At 40.4% G+C, this 24,513-nt stretch overlaps 1 protein-coding gene across 2 annotated transcripts in view; it reads left to right on the top strand.

Annotated features, from left to right (window-relative positions):
- Positions 1 to 1,978: 1,978 nt before the first annotated feature.
- LOC142941981 (regulator of G-protein signaling 6-like) overlaps positions 1,979 to 24,513 on the top strand; it is a 61,970-nt gene continuing 39,435 nt past the window's right edge. For both annotated transcript variants that reach the window (XM_076084113.1, XM_076084112.1), the window contains exon 1: positions 1,979 to 2,200. In XM_076084113.1, coding sequence (XP_075940228.1) covers positions 1,979 to 2,200 — 222 coding nt within the window. The remainder of the gene's footprint in view (positions 2,201 to 24,513) is intronic.

Here is a 24,513-nt window from a genome sequence, read left to right as displayed (position 1 = left end):
TTTCCAAGAGTTACATGAGAGGATTATTACCACGCTCATGTCTGTAAAGTAGGTGTAGCATAAAGACGGGAAACAAGGACAAACAGCTAGCTTAGCTCTGTCCAAATGTAATTTGCCGCCAGCACCTCTAATGCTCACTAATTAACAGCAAAAAAAGAAAAACAAGTTCTGCTTTTACCGGACTAATTCTAGGCCAGGTGCTGCTGTACTGTTCCCCCCTGTCGCTAGTCTTTGTGCTAAGCTAACTGACTGCTGCCGGTGGCTTTATATTTTTTTCTACTGCGGTTCCCCACCGGGTTAATTGCCGAAAAAATACTTTGTCAAAGATTTTGTAAGGAATACAGTATACACAGAATTGACTGTTGTATTTGAGGGATATACTTCACTTCATGGTGACTTTCCAGATTGTTTGTGCTGTATTTTATCTCTTTATTATTAGGTGTCCTTCTTAGTTTTTGTGATATGTTATATTTCTGGAATTTCCTGCGTATTTGGACTTGAGAACTACAACCGTGAACTGCATTTCCCATGAGCACCTGCACGGCAATGCGCAGGTGCGGTCTAGTTGCTGTCATTAAATGCTCTGGGATTCCTTTTGTCAAACTTTTGCAGATGAAGGTCCAGAGAAGCCTGCAGAGCTTTGTCTCCTCTACATTTGACTGTTTTGACCTTCCTGCACTGCTGCTGTTCAGTGGGAGTGTGTTGATCTTTTTAAAAGTGTTTTACTTCAACCTGCCTGGAAACAAGAGAGCAGGCTGTGTACCACCCAGAGGGTAGGGAGGAAGGTTTTACAACTAATTTAATCATAAACGTCTGATTATAAATGTATCCAACTTCTTCAAATACTGTTTCCTGAGATACAGCAGATTGCCAGAAAATCTGAATCCTTGTTTCGTTACTCATTTGTTTGCACAAAGGAAGTTTCCGGCATTAAACTAAGACTTGTTTTTTCTTGTGTGGTTTGCAGTCAACCAAACGGTTTGGATTGGCATATTTTCAGTGCCAAACCTGATATATTTCTCTCACCAACTCCTGTGTTCTCTATTCTACTCTCCTCTCTTCTTCCTGCACACGGCTCCACATGTTTCCTGTCCTGAATTTCGTCTCCTCTCTGTGCTGCTGTTTTTCTTTTTCTCACATCGTCTCAGCTCATCGGTCCTCAGGTGTCAATATTTTGACAGCTTTCAGTCCGTCAGAAAAGAGCCAATAGGCCTGAGTTATTGGATGCCAGTTGTGTGTGTGTGTGTGTGTGTGTGTGTGTGTGTGTGTGTGTGTGTGTGTGTGCCCGCAGGATGGGGGTCATATGTTGTTGTACTGGTGTTTCTGTTAATGGTTATTCTGTAATGTTATAATGAAGTGATATAGACATTTTTGTGCTTCCTTAATCAGAAATGTAGAGCCACAGTTTTGTTTCTGGACTTTGTGAGCACCTCAACAAGCTATGATCCATGTATCTGAGATTTCCTTTTTTTCAACTCTATCATGTATTGAATTATATATCATTTAAGTATAAGTTTAGAAAACTTGCAAAAGTTGAGTTGAAATGCACAGTTATTCATGAGTCACTATCTATAATGGCAAATAAGCTTGAAATGTTCCTCTTACGTCTCATAGATTGTTAGGATGAAGAAAGAAGCCGCAGGGACAAAACGGTGCAAAAGTTCAACATGTCTTCTATTCTCCTGTAACTTCAATCTCATGTGACAGCGAAGCGGGAGGAGTATCAGGGTACAGATAACACAGAAAACTAGGACAATATATGATGCCCTCATATTATCCGTCCTGTGAGAGGGATGGCAGACCAGCGTTGAGTTGTAATTCATCTCTCTCTCTCTCTCTCTCTCTCTCTCTCTGTCACCATACAGCAGCTTCGAGACACTGAGAGAGCATCAAAGACATAAAGGAGGAAGAGAAAGACTGACGCTGATAAAGAAGAGAGGATAACTCGACGCAGAAGACTGAAAGGGAGACTTTAGTGATGGCTGAGGCACAGCAGCAGCAGCAGCCGGAGGAGGAGGAGGAGGAGGAGGAGGAGGAGGAGCAACAACAGAGCCCTGTGGAGGCGACCGAGACTGATGAAGGGTCTGAGGAACCGCAGAAGAGTGTCCACAAGAACCCGACCCGACCTCTACTGTCCATGAGGTCCATGAGCATTGTGGACCCGGACGACAACTCCCCCAACATGATCGTCTACAGAAAGGTAAGAGCAAAATACAAACGCGGTTTTTGTTTTAAAGTATTTTTTGTTCTTATTGATGAATCGGTATAGTTTGGGATTCCGTGGTGCTGCTGAGAGTTTGAGTCTGGAATATCTTTGGCCTCACCGACCTGTTCACAGTCACTCTCGCTTTATGTTTGAACCAAATGCTGTGAATAAAACTTTGGTAGCTATAATGATACATTTGAGTCCAAGGTTTTTCCTTTTTGACGAGGTCAACTTCTTATTGTTGGTGTTACAGGCTCAAGGGAGAGACTTTGAATCCCCACGAGCTCACTCCAGTTGCAAACAGCTGTTCTGTAGAATAGTTTGTTTTCCAACATTGTTTGAACCATGGCACCCTTGCATCGGGTTGTTCTGAAATTTCATAGTGGATTTCCATAAGAATGTGTATTTAACTAAATTAAAAAACAGGAAAAACTAACACGACAGAATATATGAACTAATATCAATATTAAATGGGATAATACAAATCTATTCTCACTCTGAGTTAAGTCAGTTGTTTCATGGTGCTGCAGATAAACATACAACTTAAACTAGAACAATGAATACAAACTGAGATTGATGATGTTTTTAAGTTCTTCAGATCAAACGTGAAATTAACTCGGAGTACATTTCACTGCCAGGTTCCTTCACAATGGCGACACTGCATTTTCCATTTGGAGCTGTCGGGTCAGATCTGCTGGATTGCCTTTAGAGCACAAAACAAGAAGCACGTCACACTGTTGCTCCTTTTCTCTTGTTGTTGTTCTGGAGCAAACTGAGTTGAAACTTTTAAAGGGTTTCTCGAAATAGTATGGAGTGGAAAAACAGATTTCAAAACAAAGCGAACATGTTCTCTTGGTCAGTAAAGGGCAACTTATTACATTTTTGGGAAAGCAGGGTTTATCCAGAGATAATGAACAATAGCAGCAGTGAAGAAAGATGAAAGTCTGAATCGGTAATCTACTAGTCTGACTAGTAGATTACATTTTTACCACATTACACAGGCAGAGATCTCAGTGTATCTGCAAACACATGGCTACTACATGCAGTGAAAGGCTACTTCAGAAGAATAACCGCAGCTGAGATGTGATGTAATATCACTCGCATGTTTTCCAGTACAGTCACCTCAGGAGACAGAGGTTCTGGGGTCACGATTTACGATGTTGAAAGCATCGTATCCGTTTCGCTTCATGTCTGGTTTCAGCGTCAATAAATCGCCGTTGTTAGACTCACTGTGAAAGAGACAAAACCATCCCCCAAAAAAATAAAAAGCTGTCGGCCATGTGGGGTTGTGGCTTTTTAATGTATGTGCATTACATTCACACAACTGAACAAAAGTCTGTTTTTGAAATTCAGAAAGAAAAAAGAGAGATGTTCAGAAAATAAACACGTGGAACATTTTACAAGTGTCAGATGGGTTTTTACTGTCGGCAGGTTTTAAAATGTCACAGCAAAAAGTTTCATGTGACTCATCTTTGACTGGAAAAGTTAAAAAATGTTGAGCACCGTTCACATTACAATCATTTAGCAGACGCTTTTATCTTAAGTGACTTACAATTCAGATTCTATCACATTCATACACAGTAGGCGCAGCCACGGGAACAATTTTTGGGGTTAAGTGTCTTGCTCAAGGACACATGTCTAGTGGAGCCGGAGCCGGGGATCGAACCGATTTGAAGAACGGCCCTGCTCTCCACTTAGCCACAGTCGCCCCACTTATACTTATAATAAAGCCTTTAAACACAGACCATTGTGATTCCATATTAACATTTAGTGTTACTTATTCCACGAATGCATTTCCCATGAAATAATTAAACATTCAGCCTCTCCACATAATGTAATACTCTTGGTCGTAAACCGACCTACTGATTCACAACATTTGTTATTACACGAAAGGTTGCTTTCTTATGAAATATGTATGTGCTGGACTGCATTTCCATTAGTCTTTCTGGACGAGTCATCAATGAGCCACAAGCACGAGGGGGTGGAGGAAAAATGCAAGTCGTGCCCCCGTTTACGAACCTTTGGGACGCAAAGTATCAAGCTCAACTTTAAGCTGATGCAGGATCAGTTTTAGTGGTTGGAGGGATACATTAAGGCGGAACATGTGAGCTTATAGTCGGTGCTTGAAGAGTAATTAGGATGAGAAGTGATGCCTCTGGCGATCAGACGGCCAATCATCTGCCAGAAAGATGATGTACAACATTACCCTTTCTTCTTCCTTCCATTTATTATTTTTAATGAATATGTCTGTTTTATCTCAGAATAACACAAAATATAATGGACTTAAGACTGTTTCCATTCCTCTCTGTATCATTCTATTTTTGTCTTATTCTATTATATAGTACTCTATTCTGTTTTACTATTTTTTTCATCTTATTCTGTTTCTATTCCTCAGTCTTATTCAGTTGTTTTTAATTTTTTTAAATTCTATTCTTTGTCTTATTCTATTCTGTCTAGTTCTATTCTATCTTGTTTATCTGAGATAAGGGAGAACTCAGAGTGAGTCATACATCTACACAGCCGAGATACATACAGTACAGGTTTGTGTTTATCACACTCTCACCACCAGTTTATATTTTTAATTGTCAGCATCCAACGCGCACACACACACACACACACACACACACACACACACACACACACACACACACACACGGACACACGGAAGGTGAGGAGACTTGATGCTGTTGACAATATTGGAGGTTGTTGACTCACCTTTTCACCAGCATGTGTTCAAACCTGTCAGCCAGCATCTGCTCAGAAATTGTGTGTGTGTGTATGTGTGTGTGTGTGTGTGTGTGTGTGTACAGTATGTGTGTGTGCTGCTGCTGTTAGTGTGTTTGTACAGCCCTATTGCATCTTTTTTTTCGTTATCATCTGGTCTCGCCAGTATGACAATAGTAGCTGTTGAACTGCAGGCCTGTTTACTTAGCAAGCTGTTTATTCAGATACCTGTTCCCATATTCCTCTGAGCTGCTGGAACGTGACCGCAAAGAGAGCTCAGAGGTTGGGAAACCACGGCGAGACTGTTGTTGCATGCTGCCCTAGCAGCAGGGGTTCAATGCTGCACAAACCTGAGTGCCTTAAAGAACATTCTCAGCAGAGTATTTAGCATTTTGCTAAGGAATTGGCATCAGGCTGAAGTGGCCACCAATACTTAAAACCTTCTCAAGCACATTATACCTAATGTACTCTTAAGAGGTTAACCTTTCGTTTCAATGACCCGATGGCCTTTGCTTTAGTACCGCTCACATTTATGACCCCGTAATCAGTAAAACTTGAAGAGTAGCCAAATCAATGATCTATTGTTTGTCCATCCCAGACTTTTATTTAGTAGGTGCATTGAACATCCTCAAAGGCTTCAGGAGAGCGTCGTTTTTCTGAACAATTTGCAGGTTGATTAGAATAATTGCACTCAGTTTGATACATAATACTGTAGAAAATATAGGGATTTATATGTATCTGTCAATACAATTAAATAAATTGTAATTGTAAGTGGTCACCTTCAATATAAGACAAATGTGATTATTAAGTAACTTATTATTTCAGTCTCAAACCTGATGCTGCGAACCCTCATGAATGAGTTAATGTCGTGCTTTCGCTCCACATTGTAGGACGCATCACATCTCTAAATGGAGAAAACATTGATCACAATCATTTATCCATTATGTCCACAACTAATGGCTTACATTTACTCTGTTTACAACGAGTATCCATGAAAAAATCCACCAAGTTCTCCATTTTATTCTTAAAACATTATTTTCTCTTGCAGCAGGGACAAATCTTTCAAAATGTAATCTAAACAAACCAGAGACTTTAGGACTAAAAAGAAAGATTTATTTTCAGACTATCAAAGGCAGACGAGATTTCTTGTCTTCTGCAGAGTTTGAGTTGTGAGTTTCTGTCTATAAACCAACTTCAATGCTTCAACAGGCCTAAAGCTTTTAGCAAACTCTAACGTCTGTGAAAAATACTCTTTTCTCACCGATCTTTGAAGAGAAACGGAGCACAAGTACTATTTTTCTTGTTGTTGGATACTCAATTCCCACCGGCTGTGCAGTGTGTGTGCGCTCATTTGTTTTTGTCGTTTTCATGTTGCAAAATGCCCCGACAAATGTCAAGAAACCTTCAAAGTAGTCCTACGGAACAAAATGGAAGCTCTATGTATTAATGCACATTTTCAGGTACATATTGTTTTTCATGTCCGCTGCCCGTCCTTTGAAGTCTACAGAGTGACTTTGAAGGGATCCCTTTCAGAGCAAAAGTAACTTCTGATGTGTTTTTAAAAAAAAAAACATACCTGCAAATAAGAATCCCAATTTAAAGGACTAACTACATGAGAAAACATAAATTGTACAAAGGATATTTCTTAAGTGCTCTGTGCAGCATTAGAAACAATTCAGTGTGATTTAATTTTACAATTTAGACTTTATTTAATACTTGCATTGTTTAGTGTTAACATGAAACGCAGGCTGCACAAGGTGATGACTTATTTTATGCCTTTGAGCTTCTCATCCCCTTTACGAACCATAAAATTCCAGTAATGTGTAGTCACTGCGATCCGGCGCATATTTATTAGGCAATTTCACGTGGCAAAGATATTCATTGGCAAGCAAGAACATGAATCATAGCTCGCTGAACTCCCTACACAGCTTTCTGCTGAACTCTGATGGCATCAGTATCCAAGCAGATACTGCGGTTGAAGATTGGTAATTTGATCACGTAGGAATATCTTTATTTTTAGTAGGAAATGGATGAATAGATTTTCATTCTTGTAGCTTGCTGGAGATTTTTCTTTCTAAAAAAAAATGTCTGGTGTACAGTTGATTTTTAGTAAAAATGATGTGGAGCTGCATTAAAAAAAAAATACATGAATGAATTTGCAAGAGAACATTCAATGACACTTGGAAGTTAAATCTGCTAAACTCTTATAATGTTGCAACTATAAAGCACAGTGTGTGCGCATTACCTTAAGAAAAGGTGGAAATGTTTTATTATTGGTCATACAGTTGACTCCTTGTATGACTCATCTGTTGCCTGGACCCGTGTGGTGTACTTATATCTACGCTGTGATAAGAGTGTGTGGATGAAGCAGTGAGTTGTCGTTTAGTGGCTGGCTGGTCAGCTACCCAGTTTGCCAATTTCACAATGCTTTCATGCTTCAGAAAATGAGTCGCACAGCGGGCTGGGTCTAAATGGTCCATCACTCCCTGCCAGTAGGAGACTACTGAGCTGCCGATCGCTCTCCTAACTGGTCTCACAGCGGCAGTGAGTGAGGCGGAGGTACCACGAGGTGCGCTAGCTAATTGTCTCATTTGTGTTCTGATAAAAAAGTGAATTCATCAAATTCAGCGGTAGCAAACGGGCCACAAGTTCACAAGTCACTAAAACAAAAAGCGCCCGAGGAGTAACTTGGGGTTCACTGTCTTGCTCGAGGGCACTTCGGCATGAGGACAGTAGAACGCGTGGACCAACAGTTCCCTGTTTACACGTTCACATTAATTTTGGAGCATGAGCATCAAGATTCATTTGGAGGTTTGTTTCTAGTGACCCGTCAAACATTCACTTTCTTTTTAGCCGTTTTATTTTGTCTCCACTAACTCCTGTCTGTCTCTTTAACTAATAAATGCTCCACTATGTTCACCAGATAGTCTCTGTAGTCTTTGTATGTCTTAAAAAGAGATTGCTGCTCCCTGCTACCAAAACAGACACAAAACCCAAATATACTTCCTCCTAAAATTCAACTTGAGAAAGATTGAGGTACTGTAGTTGAAACATAAAGTATTCTATATGAATTATTCAATAAATCAAAGCTTCTTCAATAATGCTGTTTACATTCATTTCTGCTTGTCCTCTGGTGTATTCATATGCTGAGACTTCAACGTCTGTTATGTTGACTGTTATAAACTCAAACCTGGCAGCAGTGTGCAAGCAACATTGTGAAAACTTGGACTTAAGCAAGGTTGTTCTTGAGCTCATAAAAACCTTAACATTTTGTTTACAGAGAGTTTGAATCCCTCTTAACAGAGACAATTAGAATCCACCACATTTTTGTATAATTAATCCCCAGAGATTGAATTCTTGGTAGTTCATTAAAAGTAATGCATGAGTCAAGGACAGAGGGTCTGGTCAGTGTTTACTGCAGAATTTGTTGATGGCAGTGAAAAAGTCTCAGCAGTCCTTCTTTGGAGGGAGTATTCCCCGGGCCTGCAGAAATAATGACATCCTGAGTCCCCACTGAGTTCCTGTATCACTCGGTTCTAATCCAAACTAATCCTCCGCAGTGTACCCTTACAGCTGCGCTCATTCAATGTGGTAATTCTGATTCTGAATGAGTAACTGGCACAATGGAAGAATCTTTGATGTTTTAACAAATCCAAGACACAGAATGTTGTTTAATCCTCGGTAAAGTCAGACCTAAACCGATGGGACTTGGTCCTTCGTTGCTTGCCAGTGATTAAAGAAATGGATTAGAGAATAAGACAGAGGCTAAGCATTAGAATACCAGTGGTTTTAGTGATAAATGCAAGCTGCTGAGCGCTGCTGTGTGTCAGTTTATGTCCAAATATCAAAGCACCAGAGCCCAAAAGGGAACATGAGCAACTTTACAACCAGATGCACTTGAATGAGTCTGATCTGAAGCGGTTTCAGAGTTCCTTGTAAGCTCTTTCACTTGTTTACCCCTATCTGACAGCAAAGAGCCACTTGGTCTCTTGAGGTCTATTGAGGCATCAATGTATGTGTCATGCTCTGGTTGTGTCAGACAGCAGGTGTCAGAGGAACCCACCTGGCCATGCTTCTCTGTCAACACTTCAGATTTTCACCTGTTCATATGAATCTAAAGTGACTGCAACCAATCTGTGTTTGGGAATTTGCAAGCGTGTAACACACACACACACACACACACACACACACACACACACACACACTGTAGCGTGTGTGTAGTGTGTTTGGCAGCAGACTGGTAAATTCTCTTGGCTGTTTGTAGATTGACACTGATAACATACACTACAAGTTGATAAATATTTCTGGGATGGATGAAGGTGGACAGTACCCGAGTACATTAACTTAAAGGGCCAGTGTGTAGGATTTAGGGGGATCTATGAGCAGAAATGGAGGATATTATTTTCATTAATCCTTAAACTAAGAATCATGTTTCTGTGAGCTCAGAATGAGCTCTTGGTCCTCTTAACGGAATCCGCCATGTTGCATCGGCAGTTTTCTACAGTAGCCCTGAACGGACAAACCAAACACTGGCTCTAGAGGTTTTTTTATGTTAAGGTCAACTAGTTTCAAGTCTTCCTCAACACAGCATGATGTTAATTTAAGTAAATTATGGTCCTATTTAGAGTGATATAACCGATAAAGCAGGGGTGTGCTTTAGGACCTGGTTACATTTTGATTGACAGGTCGATACCACAGCGCTGTCCGTTCAAGGAGTTGTCCGTGTTTTCGTCTGACAACTTTTTAACCCTTTCACAGTGTGTTTTCTGTTAGTTAGTTGTAACCCTTTTGCTCGCCTAAAAATGTCTTGTCCAGAGCCAAGATGGATTGGAACGACCTTAATGCTGAGCTAATCAAATTACTGAGTATCATCTAATATTGAATATTTCATCAGAAAAACTAGTATTGGAGAAATGTCCAAAATACCTTTTTTTTTTAAGTTCATCAAACTACATCAATAAGCAACTAAACATTGTTGCATTAGTATAAGCAATCTGCATAGGGAGTACTTTTGATTACAATACATTACATATATTTTGCTAATAATACTTCTACAATTTAGCTTGAACAGGATGTTGAATGCAGGACTTTTAATGGAGTATTTCTTTCACCAGTGGGTACTGCGTAGGAAAGATCTCGGTACTTCTTCAACTGCTCCCGAAAATACTACTATGTCATACACCTTTGGCCCAATGTTTTCACTATGTGACAGTAGCATTTTGCATAATATGATATGACAGATATTTTAACTCTAACCCTTTTTACTATTTCACAGAAAAATGTCATGTTAAGTTTTATATTGGTGCTATATTTACAGTTTGCAGTAATTAAGAGGGGGAGTGCATTTCTTTGTGTGTGATTGTGTTTTCTTGTATGTGAGATATATTCATGATGCAGATGGTGACTCTCAGCAAATAATGAGCATGTGCAAAAAAACTGAATAAGCGAGCAGTGTCGTTGTTTATCTGGGTTTTGTAGCACCATGTTTTTTTTTTTTGCTTTTTACACAGTGGTCTTGTCCCGAGAGCAAATTGTTTATCCCTAATTAATCTCACAGATATTCATGGTGTAATAGGGATTAACATTTGTTTTGTTAGGGAAACAATCACGCTGGCGTTTCCTGGGTTGTAATCAGACGTAGTGCAACCTCCTCCTGCTTGTCAAATTGTGGCAGAAATTACAAAAGGACTGCACATCAAAGGACTACAACTACACAAAGAGCATTTCAGCTTGAACACACACTCGCACACAACGCACACATCCTCCCCACATTCAGACACAATTACGAAACGGGGAGCGTGAGAAAGAGAAGCAGCAGAATTCTACAAAGTGGAGGTGAATATATTCAGAGAGGTGTTAATATTTTGATGGTAGTTCGAGCTCAGCAGTAAATAAATACACCTGCAGCCATTATTGTGCTAATGCACTGTAGAGCTGCTTCAGCCCAATGCGGTGACACCTGCTCTGTTCATTCGAAGCAGCCCACCAAGCAGACGGCGCCAAAATAATGAGGCAGCACAAAGCTATTCTCTCTTATCGTCCTCCAGCTGGGACGGGATGGTCCTGACTACAGAGGCGCCGAAATATTAAATATGTTTCAAATAAATTATGAAGGCTTTACATGCAGTCGCTGAACATCAATTGATCATCCCCACATTCATTTTGAGGCATTGATAGAAATATTCTAAACAAATAGTGATAAAAACCTGTTCCTGCCTATTTTTCAGCTTCTACTTTTTATTTAGAGGGAAATCTGCTGGATTTCTCTGCAACATAAAGTTTGTGTTGAGTAGTGTATAGTGCCCGTTGGGCCAGTTGTGTCGGCAGATTGCTTGGCCTCCAGTATTTCTACTGTATGCAAAACCCCCAGAACAGAGTCATAGAATCTTAAATATGCCCCCTGTTTTTTTTTACAAACAAGTTAACTTAATGCTAATGCAGAATACTCGCAAGTCAGTGGCCCACAGTTAGTAGGCTACATTGGCAGCCGCACAAGTTACCAGAATGCTACTTGCAGCACGAGGCTGTGTGCTGCTGCAGACGGACCCAACGTGAAGCTAACGCTGTATGGATCCAGGCCAGTGTTTTGTGTTGGGTGAAGTGGGTGAGATATATTGGGCCTTCACTCAAGTGTCTGAGGGAGCTCGGGGAACAGCAGGAGCTGAGGTATAGCAGAGGTTGCGGCGCCAAGAAGCAGGTTATGACTAATGAATGTGAACTTTTGTTAGGCACGCTCCCCACGTAGCCCAGGTCCATTAGAGACCTTGGAGGGACGCACAGAAAAGAAACACACACTTAACTGATGGATGATACGGAATATGTTGACATTGAGCATTTCTACAGATGCGTTATATATATTTTCCGATGGCAGTGAACAGTTTGTGGAGGAAACATAATATCGTCCTGCTTCGAAGTATTATTTGTGTAATCTCTACTGCATTCGTCTCTTATTGTACAATTGTGTCTCGGTGTTGGCAGAGAATAATACCTCAGTAAAGTGAGAAGTAGGCCAGACTTTGCCTCAGCTCCACTGGGAACAGAGCCAAGAGAATCTCAGCAGCTCGGTGCATGTGGAGTTATTGGGGTTAAAACGGCTCTCTAGCCTCATCTCAAATGTGACCGAGCTAGATAAAGACATCTGATACATGGGTGCAAGGACAATCTGTGAATTGGCTCTTGCCTGATTAGATTGGTACTAGTGAATGAAGGGGTTAAAGGGGATATACTGTATGTGTGAATGAACTTGTCACATCAAATGGTAATGGCATTATTCTGTTCTTACTGGTGCTCCCTGCTGAGGAAAAACAGAATATCCACTTAAATAGCAACGAGCATGGCAAATAATCCCTCCAATGGGAATCGGTTTAGAAATACAGAAACCCACCCCAGGGTGCATAAAAAGAGAGCAGAATCAAAGCAGCTGGAGGCTAAAGCTGAGGAGGCTTTAGCAGCAGTAGCAGCAAAATACTTGTTTGTATGCATGTGAGTGGGAAGGCCTACAAAGTGGCCAAAACACTGCAAAGTGGTGTGATTTGTGACTGGAGGTGCAGCCCATAGATGGTACATAAGAAATGTACATAGTCAATGTGACTGCTCCTATTGATTTGTGGGCTACAGTTTTGAAACCTCGAGTTCGGCTCTTTGGCCGTCGCCATCTTGTTTTTGGAACCAAAAGTGACACGAGTGGGTGGAGCTAAATAAAACTGAACGTGGGATAAAACTTTTTTTTTACCAAATGCGACCAAAACGTTTCAATTAACTTTTCAGATCAGGAGGTTGCCGCCTGCTGCAGTCACATTACAATGTAATATTCCTTTGGTGGCAGTTCAAGTGCATGTAGAGGAGGTGGCATCGGGTTGTGAAGTTTGACTGGCCTAACCTGACCTGACACAATCAAGCAGCCGAGGTCCCTGTGACCTCTCGGATGAAAATGAATTATGAAGGCGGTTTATAAGAGAAGCTGCATGGTTTGTGGTGAACCAGTCATAAAGTATTTAGAGTGTCTTGAGCCCTCACTTCCGTAGCAGAGCATCAAAGCCTAATACTCCAGTGTCGTTGTATGCAACAAAGTATGTTTGTACAAGCAAGTACTGCAACTTGTGAGTGACATCGCCTCTTTACTTCTTTTCTGATCACCTTTGTCCATCACACAAGTTGCGATTCTGCTTTGCAAAACGTCCACCATCTTTGAAAAGAGTTTTCTGTTGGCCTGTATGAGATATTTAAATAAATGATATGTATGATTAAACATGGAAGAGAAGAATGTGAATGATGCCTAAATTGGAAAACCAGAACTGGCTGTCAATAAAGTTGAAAATGAAGGCCAACATTAGCCTGAAGAGGCATGTTAGTTATTCTCTCTAAGCTCCTGTGTATTTGAGTTCATGTGAAACAGTGCAGATTAAGTTTTTATACATGCTGTGCTATTTGTTTTACTTCCTAACACACACACACACACACACACACACACAAGCTGCCACAATCCTCTCTCCACAAGCTCTGTTGGTTGATAAACACATTGGCAGAGACTGACGCCAACCCTCTCTCACTCAGCGACGGAAGGTTATAGTATGTTTGATGGCTTTCATTTGACTTTGTTCCCCTCGGTTGAATTGTGACGCTGACCTTCTAGCAGGAGCTCAAGTTGTGGTGAGATTGCTTGCGTTACCTGAGGTTTTATGAGTGACACAGAGGGAACAGCAGCTTTTATGCGTGCATATAAAAGAGAAGGAGATACAAAGGAAGATGTGGGGTGGGGGGGGGGGCATCACTCTCTGTATGGCAGGCTTAATTTTAAAACTATTTTTTTCAATCCTTGTCCTCCAGTCTACATTAAATTTTCCTGGATTCACACCTGACAATGTTCACATAAAAAAAAAACGCATTAAAATCAAATTCATTTTCTCGTTATTTATTTTCTCGACACTTTATTAGATAATCACACACGATAACAGTGTGTTATCTTAACGGTCCATTTGTGATAACAGTGTTCCAATCTGAGCTGTCGCATGCCTGCTTCCGTGGTTAAGAGTAATTCTATTATCCTCTCTGTTCAGTGATGCAACAGTGCGGAAAATTGATTCTTCATACATTATTTAGAAAAATCCATTATACAAGTAAAGCAACAACTTCCTAGAATTGAATGCAACAATTTATGTACATAAAAAATATTATTCACACTTCACACTATATTATGCAGATTATCTCACACAAGTAATATATTTACTCATGCGCCTTCAAACTAGTTGAATGCAGGTTCTTTGATGTCTAATATGCAAAGACATCAAACTTATTGGGAACAAAAACCTACACAACCTACACCTAAACTAACTTGTGAAAGAAATGGGGATTTATGCTAAACTCAAATGAGCAATGAAATGAAAACATTTGTTTGTGGTGCAAAATCATATTTTGAGGCTTGTCAAAGGTTACTTCGGAGCAGCTCACAGCAAAGTTTGTAGTGATTAATGCCATTCATTTATCCAAACTGGCCCAACTCCTTTCTAACAAAACTGAATTTCAATGTAGCCTCAAACGGAACTGGCTCTGCAGAAAAACACAGAAAAAAGATTGGTCCTTTGACAGTTTTCCAAATTTACTCAAGCGAATAAAAAAAGAAGAAGTCTAGGCTCATAAAGAGTGAGAGTAAGAACCTCCAAAATCCTCATGTACACACTATAAACTGTCTGAATAAGAACTCCGTGCAGAGAAAGCTTTACACAGTTGATTATCTTTGTCATAAAACTGTCAGTCAACATTTTAATGTACTTATTTGGAAGTGAGATTATTTTAACGGTCATGCAAACAGAGCTCTCCTCCTCTCCTCGTCTTTATCTCCTCCTGTCGTTGCGCCAGTATCTCTTCAAGCCTCCACACATCAGCTTAGTGCTTCTGGCTGCGTCGTGCCTGCCACAGTGAGTCAGCAGAGCAGGGACACAGTGGGGTTATACAGCAAGGGTGGATCTAATTTATTCATCTTATTTCGGAGGATGTCCTCACAATGACTTTGCAGCTTTTTAGCCCCATTTCAGTAAGAGATGAAACCGGTCGATGATTTTAGACGAAATATTTGGCTTCGGGGATATTGTTCAATAAATGTGAAAAAAAACAGACATAGTTCTGCAATGGCTTGCACTGGGTCTTAAATTGATAAATCGAATTGCAGTGTGTTTGGTGATGGGAGTCAGATGATGTAATCAGCTGTTTGGGCTGTAAGGTGGGTTCAATACAGCATCCCCACAAGCCACGTTTTTAATCTTCTCCATCTTGTTTTTTTTTTTTTCATTTTAATAAGTTGGTCACCCCAGTTTCCTCCCCCCCAATAGTCTGGAATCAAATTATTAAACAGCATGCTTTATTTGTTTTCAAATGCGTATGATGCTACGAGGATGTACCCCGCTGAATCTTGGAACTGCTGCAATGGGACAAAACTTGTTTGTCAGTGAGCTCATTTCCATTCACTTTGATTTGCATTTTTAATTTGCAAATGAAAAGAAATACAAACAAAAAACAAACAAGGGATGTATTGGCTGAGATGGAAAAGTTGGAGTATAAATAAAATAAAATGCAACAGACTTAATCACACAGACTGATCATAATCATAGATCTGTTTCCCAAAGCCAGAGGAAACTTCTTCGACGGGCCTCTCATTTTCCAGGGCTGTCCCCTTTTTTTAAGCATTCATTGATCTTTAAAAACGGGAAATAATGTATATATTGTCGATTTACATTTAATTTCATATCTTTTTTTTATTCTATTTGTAATTTAGCTAATAATTATGAGTATTACAGCTTAAATATAGGCTACTTTGGTGCAAAATATGTTTTGATTATGCCTTTATAACATTGTAAATCACATCTTGACAGCAGCACAATGTCACATCTTGTCAGCGAAATAATGAGTATAAAGGCAGCATTGTTAAGTAATGTGCACTGCTTTAGTCATAGGTGTAACACTGACGACACAACCAACTGTTTGAAGTGCTGCTGTTGGTTGAAAGCTGCATTTGAACTGTACTTTGTTCAGGCTGTCTGAATCCAGTCCAAACCTTCGTGCCATAACAGATCAATAGGTTTAAAGAGAAGACGAGACACTCTACAAAATATGGTTGGAAACCATCTGGATAGCTCTCCGTGCTTGCATTAATTAAATAGAAGATATCACGGATGACAGAGACCGAGAGAGGCGAGGTGCAACTTGACAGAAAAACAATAAGATCAATACACATAATATAGCTCACCCACCTGCGGATGGGGAGGTTGCTGCAGCAACCTCAGCACCCCTCCTTCCTGTGACATTTCTCATATAGAATCTCCTCAGGACCAGCTGTGCCTTTATATCCACGACGCATCAATCAACTGTGGTCAGTGAAAACTTTCCTCAATTACTTTTCACTCATTGCATAGGATGCAGCAACTGTTATCAGCGTAATTGTTATCTCTCTATTGTACTTGATTAGATATTTTGGGGAGTTGAAGGGTGCGTGATGGGGGGCCGGTGTGGAGCGATGAGGAGAGTGTCATGTTCCTCAAATCAATACATGAAATATTTATATAATACATTGTTTTCCACTGTTTGAGGTTTGACTGGAGCTCTTTTGTCATTTTGTTGTGCTGTCTTTTTCTGCTATGGTTTCATTAATTAGCATTTTCTTTTTTCCAATTGTCTGGAAATTCAGTCAAAATGCGTGCTGCAGTTGTTTGGGAACATAATGCAATGATTAGAATGGAGGACAAGAGAAAGAGAAGGGTGGGACAAAAGAAATTGATGGAAATGAATGAAATGAGAAGAGGAAAGTGTGAACCTATTTGTCACAGTCGGCTGAATGGCAATCACAAAGAAGCTGTGGTATCAGCAACGTCATGGTGCCAGAATAACAGAAGTGACGAGGGAGCGTTTGGAGAATAGCTCAGCGGCAACTGAGTCGGATGATGAATCGAAAGACCGGGATCCAGATAAATCTGTCAGGATAAGTAGACAACAGCTATTTTCCCCACATGGCATTCCCGTTAATGCCAAAAAAGAGAAGATGAAGGAGGTGTTTACACAATCCAGATGAGTATAGATTTTATAGATCCCTGCTTCTTTGCCTCCTCTATCAATAGAGCCCATTAAGACGAAGACATCAAGCCATCCATCAAAGAGGCTTCCTGCTCTATCAGACCATCGGGCTGATCTATTATGACGTGACGCTTGTTCAGTTATATGAACCCAGTCTCTCTTTATGTATCTCTCTCTCTCTCGCTCTCTCTCTCCATTTTAATTATTTTTCTCTTTACAGATCCATCCCTCTCTCTTTTTCCCTTACAAATCATATACACACACACACAGATGACGGAACAATTTCCTTAATTCACCTATTGTGTAATCTTTTGTTCTTTATCTTCTTCAGGCAAACCGCTGTTGCTTTGTAGTGAATCTGCAAAGTTGCTGCTTCAGTCCAAAAACATCCTCCTAATCTTTGCATTGTTACCATCGCTGGAGACATATTGCTGTATTCATCCTTTGAGGAAGTTCCTGCTTAAAGGCAAATTTTTGTAAAACAATCACAAGAAGCCTTTGTGAATGAGAGTACCTGCTCTTTCTCCCGAAACCGAAACATTTCAGTGTTGTTTTTTCCACATGCTGAGCCTTTCTTCCTCCTGCCCTTCAGTGGCTTGGTTGATTAAACATTTCACTTTTTATTATTCTCCTTGAAAACCCACAATCATGCACATGAAGGGATAATTCTCGCTGCAGCTGGGTAGAAATGACTGAATGAGGATTTATTTGCAAAGAAATAACACAGAGGCTTACTTGGATTTGAAGGATGCCAAAAATCCAGATCTTCTCTCTCCAAAGTTTTGAGCACCTCACTGTCTGAGATGCATTGATCCGGGAGATTGGCCTGTGCCAGTAGGTGTTAATATTTCATAAGGTTGAGGTGGTGCAGGGCTTTAGATGGTTAGACTGACAGACAGAGTGATCAATATCCATCAGGGATGAGCTGTAATCAAGAGTGTTTGGTGGAGAGAGCTGATAGATGCAATCAGTGGGACGTGATTAGTGGAGACACTTCAATATCTTTGGCTCTCTCGAGGCTGGGAGCAGAGAACAGTGCAGAATAAATGTGCTATGTGGCATATAGGTATACATCACCAAAGCATTCCAGGTATAGCAGGAAAGCACAAGGACACTTTTTTGTTCCCTCTTTATTTATAAACCTGGAAGCTTTATCTCTCTGCAGATATTCCACCCTGCAATTGACCAACACTAAGTCCCGCCCACGCGGAAACGTCCGGTTCTGAAAAGTGAAGCCAATGCGGAAGTGTCTTAAACTTGCATTCTTTCAAATGGCCAGCAGGAGGCAGCGACTTCGGTAGCAAAAAGAAGTCTGATTGTATGGAGGTCTATGAGAAAAGTATGCTTTAGGTTTGCTAGCGCTACCAGAGTCGTATACGACTTCTCTACGTCACTTGCCACTTGGTCCCAATATGGTAACTTCCGTTCACTGGTAGCAAAAAGCCAACATGGCGACGCCCCTAATTCAAGATGGCGACGGTGAAAATGCAGAATTGGAGGCTTCAAAGTGGCAGTCCACAAACCAATGACGAATACTACGTCCACTTCTTACATAGGGTCAGGGTCTTTACATTTTTACAAAACTTTAAGTTTCAGGTTTGCTATTAGAGGCGTTTGAGACACCTCCGTGGACCCTAGGTGGCAAATTGACTCATTCAGCTGAGAGAAGTTTGTGGATATTATTTCAGTTGCTCATTATTAGTCTGCCCTCTCAGGAAAGGTGTGTGTGTGTGTGTGTGTGTGTGTGTGTGTGTGTGTGTGTGTGTGTGTGTGTGTGTGTGTGTGTGTGTGTGTGTGTGTGTGTGTGTGTGTGTGTGTGTGTGTGTGTGTGTGTGTGTGTGTGTGTGTGTGTGTGTGTGTGAGGCTGACTAAGCCAAACACTTTAAGCCTCTGGGTTCATTGGGAGTATTAAAGTGTTCACTCAGCTAAAGTTTCACTTGTTAGTGTTCAGGATTGCACCACTAGTTGCCACTGTGCTGGCACCAGGGCACAAAAATAACAAGTCTTAATGTTAAATAATGAATAATTTATGGGTATATGAGATCCTTGGAGCTGGGCTTCTTCCATGAAACGTATAGTTGATAAACTGGAGAGGAGGGTCAGCAGGTTAGTAAAAGCTGCTGCTTGGAGCTATGGGACTCAACTTTTCTTGTTGCAGAAATAGATGTTTTTTTGGGAAGCTTTAACTTGCATTTCAGTACTCTAACTTTCTAGTTGTTTTTAGGATGGGCAGTTGCTGTAGGTTGGGGGTAATAAGCTGGCTACAGTTCATCTTTGAATTATATCATTTGCCTCGACCTGAAATTTTCAATTTAATTCGATGGACGTGTTCTCTTCAAAATTGGTCAAACCGCTTAGCTGAGCAGTGAGTTTTTCTTATTATACTGTACATTACAGTCATTTAGCAGATGCTTTTATCCAAAGCGACTTACAATTCAGATTCTATCACATTTCTACACCGTAGGCACAGCTACGGGAGCAATATTTGGGATTAAGTGTCTTGCTCAAGGACACATCGACAAGCAACTAGCGGAGCCAGAGCCGAGGATCGAACCACCGATCCTCTGATTGAAGGCCAGTGCTCTCCACTTAGCCACAGTCGCTCCCTCACTATATCTAGTCTTCGAGCACATGGTTGCATGCTGTTTTTTTGCAATATACTCAATTACATTTTTCGGAAAAAATAGTAGTCCCATGTGTCCAAAGACTAAATATACTGTGATAAGTAAATGGCCGTATTCAGAAACTACAAGGAGCACGATGAAGTATTTGGTATCTATGAACTCATAACTTGAAAATCAAAGATATGCACATGAATGCAATGTAAAAATAAATCCTATGGAAAACATTTGATAAACACAATGGTAGCATTTTTATTCATTTGTAAAAGTTCCTTTCTTTTACTACTGATAAAAGTGTGCTTTTTAAAACAAATCTAAACAAAGTTAGATTCTTGTATGTTCGTACCAGATTTTAAGACTTTTGACCAATCAAAACAAATGTTGTGGCATATCTCCCTAACATACTAAATATAGTCTTTAAGCACAAATGGGTTAATCAACACCAACACGGCAAGACGTTAAAACACCCAGCTTTTTCCCTCTCGGGGTTCACGATTCTCATTGCTTATTGTTGCACATGCTCTGTTACTGTAACACTCAAAACTCTCCCCCGTAAAACAACAGCAGATTGGATCAAAAATGACTGAAGCAAGGGGATTTGAATAAGCTACTTAAACTATTATCATTATTATTATATGTGTAACATTTAAGTCATTAAAGCATAATGAATTGTCATGTATTTTTTTTATTTTTGGCTTATTCTGAAAAAGCTCTGTAGTACGCTTTGCTCTTAATTAACATTTCACATCATCCAGCTCACTGTAAACAACAAACAAAACCTAGTTTATTCTTCGCTCCCACCACCTTATTGTCCATAGGAAGAGTTGCCCTCATTACATTCAATCTCATCATCTCTCCTCCCGTGATGAATTTATCATGCGTCTATTCCTTGAGCCATTAACTAAAGAGAAAACATTGCAGACATGGCTTTGTGCTGCTCTTCAAAACCCTGCAAGGCACGGCAGGGTTCGTGGTAAGCAGACTGCCGCAGCGATTCATCTGGGGAATTAGCGCGGAGAGAATCAATGGTGAATAAAGGGTGAATCCGTTCAGCTTTTCACCGCAATTGACACATGTTCTTGACAAATGAATTAATCGTATTAGATTGTTACACCTTCCAACATCCCTTGCGTGTGGGGAAAAGGTTGCATGCTTGTGAAGATGGCATGCATATATAGGTGTTTGGATGGGAGTGTAACTGTGTGCATGCTTTAAAATGCCTTTTCTTGTGGCAATGATATACTCGTTGATATATTTTCTTTTAAGCACGGCCTGAATGTCTTGCTATAGTGAGACTGTCATTTCCCTGTTGCCCACCAGAATTGCGCCCTCCCATCCTGCTCCGAGCCTCACGGGTCACCGCTAGAGAAAGGCGCATTAACATCCTAATAAGAAGGTCTGTTTCATTGTAACTGATACCATTTGAGAACCACAAGCTCATGTCCACCCACCTGCCTCATTTTTAAAACCACCTCCCTTGTCACAGTCATTCCTCTCCCTCGGAGAGAGAATTTTTTCAAGTCCAGAAGAAATGCTGGTTGTCGGAGAGGCGAGGAGACACGCCAGAGGGAGTCGAATACAAAGCGCAGGGCAGGTGAATAGATTGGAAGCAGGAGATGAGACATTTTACTCTGCAGAAGATGGAGTTGATTCAATAAATGTTGCCATTTAGGCTAGGTGATGGCAACCACCTTAAAGAGCAGAGAGGGAGCTGTTGTAAATCACTTGCAGTAAGTTGCCCTGGTGTTTTAGAGGGAATTTACCCTTTTTTATTGAACGGATTTGACATTAAGATAATTATGTACCTCTAACTTCAAACCCAGCCTGAAAACACCAAAAAAATATAGAAAATATTGCAGTTCTTTTTTGAAGAACTGCAAAAAAGAAATGTGGCTGATACAGTAGGTGTAAGTGACTCAGACTGTACTGTATGCAAATCAATTGTCCTTAGATATTCTCCCCAAACTAATAACTTAAAGATGCCACAAAATTAATGTTTTAATGATACACAAAATCAAAATCTGTCCTGCGTTATCTGGATCCAGGCATGGTCAGACCAAATCTGGTGAAAAATGGCAGAAATAGATATTCATAATCTTTGACAACATCCGATAATTAGCTTTAATTGCCTCAGGTGGAGATGCACTTATGTCACATCTCGTGGCTTGGAAAGAGCTCCAGAGAGCTGTTTAAATAATCGGAGCTCTTACTCCTACATACGTACATCATTATTATTATTTTTATACACAAATGACTCTGAGTCACGTAAACTCGCAGGCACAGTATGAAAAAAAAAAATGAAAGGAGGAAGGAGCGAGAATGCATGGGGCTCTTGAACTCTAATGAAGAGGATATTTGCAGCTTTTTTGGTATCAATTTGTTCAAAACTAATTTGGGTCTGAAATAACTTGTGAATTTCCCTTGAGACTTCAATGTTAATTTTTTTGGATGGAAAGCTCTTTGGAAGTTAGAAAAAAATGCAACCAACTGGTTGATGTTCACTGCAAGACCATGATGATGATGATGATGATGTTTAGCTGCTGGTTGCTTTGCTGGAGGGTGTTACACCTTCACTGCCACCTAACCTTGCTTAAGTGCCATTGACCTCAAGCAATTATCCTCAATCTGCTCCAGGGGCGATGCATCGTCGGCAGCCCTGAGCTCTGGCCTTTCTGAGGAAATTGCAGTTGTGTAGGAGACGGTACATGTTTCTGCCTTGGAGAGATATTTGAGAGAATGACCTCCATTACTTTACCTGGATTGCTTGGTCAAGCAATTTTGGTATATTTGTACATTTATTGGATTTGGTGAAAATCATTGCTAATTTAATATATTTGTAGGATTCAGTGGGGGTGAACAATACCACACATTTTTATTTTGGTACAGCATGAAGTAATAGAGAGGCTAATCTCATATTTTGATACATATACTTCTCTTAGCACATGCTGCTGCAGCGAGAGGCTACGTGTTTGTAAAGGTTTTTGTTCAAAGCAAATATACGAAGTCATTGAGTCTGATGGTTATTGGCACAGCAGGTTGGGTTTGTGAGAAACGATATATTCAGTTTATACATTCCGAGGTTTTGTCATTTATTTTATAGAGGCTTCACAGATGGCTTTCACGGCCCTCAGTCCTTTCAAAGCAAAGCAATTATGTCAGATTGTGGATGTGCTGGAAACGATGAGAAAAGTGTCCTGTGTGTCACTGGGCCATTAAGGGCAATCAATCAAGACCGAAGACCTCTGGCTGCGGTTGGCCCAGTGAGAAGCAGCAGAGATCAGTCAATGATGAAACAGGTGGCAGTTCAATGGGAGGCCTAATTAAAGCACAAATAGATAAGGTTTTCATTGCCCCATAATGACCATAATTCTTTTCTGGCAGGGTGTTGATGGGGTGAAGAAAATTCCCCACAGCAAGTCACCTACAGTGCTAGAGATCATATTTCATCTCTGGAAGCTGAAAAGCCTTGTCGGTCGGCCAAAGGAGCAACTGACTGGGCACAATTTAAATTGCAGTATTACTCATGGTGACATACTTTGCTTTCTTTAAAACACATAATTCTGATTGATTGTGTAAATATAGTTATAATTAACGATAAATCTTTCAGATCACTCGGAGGACAAAAAAGATCATCAGTGCCTGAATGTCTTTTTAACCATATACATGGTGTCTGTCCGTCGGTGTCTGTACAGACATAAACCCACTGTGCCTTTCAAATTATAATCAATCATACACATGGTAATGTGTGATCAGAGTGCACACTGTTTTTGTATTTTAATAGGGTCACTGCGTCAGATTAGGTACTTGCCAAGAGTCATGGCAGACTATGTGTTGGACCCCAACCAATGGTGGTTTGCAGTTTATCACAGCTTGAATGTGCGGGTGTGCAGAATACATAGTGTGCAGAGAGTGATGTTGCACCTACAGGTGTGATTCATTTTGCATAATGCTCCTGGCCCCATGATAGTCAAATTGTTACAGTTTCACTTGAATGTCCAGTGTGGAGGATTTTGGGGACTCTAGTAGCATAAATAGAATAATATATTCAGAACTATGTTTTCATTAGTGTATAATCAGCTGAAGCTAAGCATAGCGGTGTTTTTCATTAGCTCAGAATAAGCCCTTCATATCTACATAGATAGCAGGTCCTCTTCACGGACTCCGCTGTGTTGAACCGCCAGGTTTTTTAATTAGCCCAGACCTGACAGACCTCAGACTGGCTCCAGAGAAAGCCTTTGGCATTTATACGCTATTTCCTGTTATTTCTTTTTTACCTGAAAGCCAATGTAGTTCTCTCATTGTGATAACGCCAGTCGCCATCTGAATTTTGGGGCTCTTAAAGAAGAAGGTCCCAATAGGTACCAGGGTCCCGCATGGTTACGGTTTTGCACTCAGCGGCTCACATTACCACAGTCCTTGAAAGGGGGGAATGAGCAAGAGGGGTTTTCAGTTGGTTGCAATCGGCAACCACACAGCCAAATGCCACTAGATCTACTGGTCACACTGGTCCTTGTTGAAGAAACACAAAAACAATTTACAATTAACTGACCACTGTCATAAAAAAACATACAGTACCCCCAAATCAGTGAAAAGCTGAAACAGGCTTGGGAGGAAATGTATGCATGAACACACAGGTACACAGATTGATATTGAGAAACCCATTCTATACATCTTGCTTCTCACGTCCTCAATGTTTTTTCAATCACTTTTCAGGTGAAGAAAACTATATCTCCTATGTTGATAGCAAGTTTCAGCAACAAGGCAATTCAAAGTGCTTCACATAAAACATTAAAAGCACCAAGATAATGTGCAAAAGACACACTTTATGAACGATAAGACGCAAATTTAAATATGATAAAAATGAATGAAATAGAATATATAAGATGCATATCATAACTGAAT

Source organism: Anarhichas minor, unplaced genomic scaffold (assembly GCF_050575085.1).
Source record: "Anarhichas minor isolate MPS153535 unplaced genomic scaffold, ASM5057508v1 ptg000136l, whole genome shotgun sequence".
NCBI classification, from domain to species: Eukaryota; Metazoa; Chordata; class Actinopteri; order Perciformes; family Anarhichadidae; genus Anarhichas; species Anarhichas minor.
Note: the sequence above shows the minus strand (reverse complement) of the source record. Positions and strands in the feature narration are given on the sequence as shown.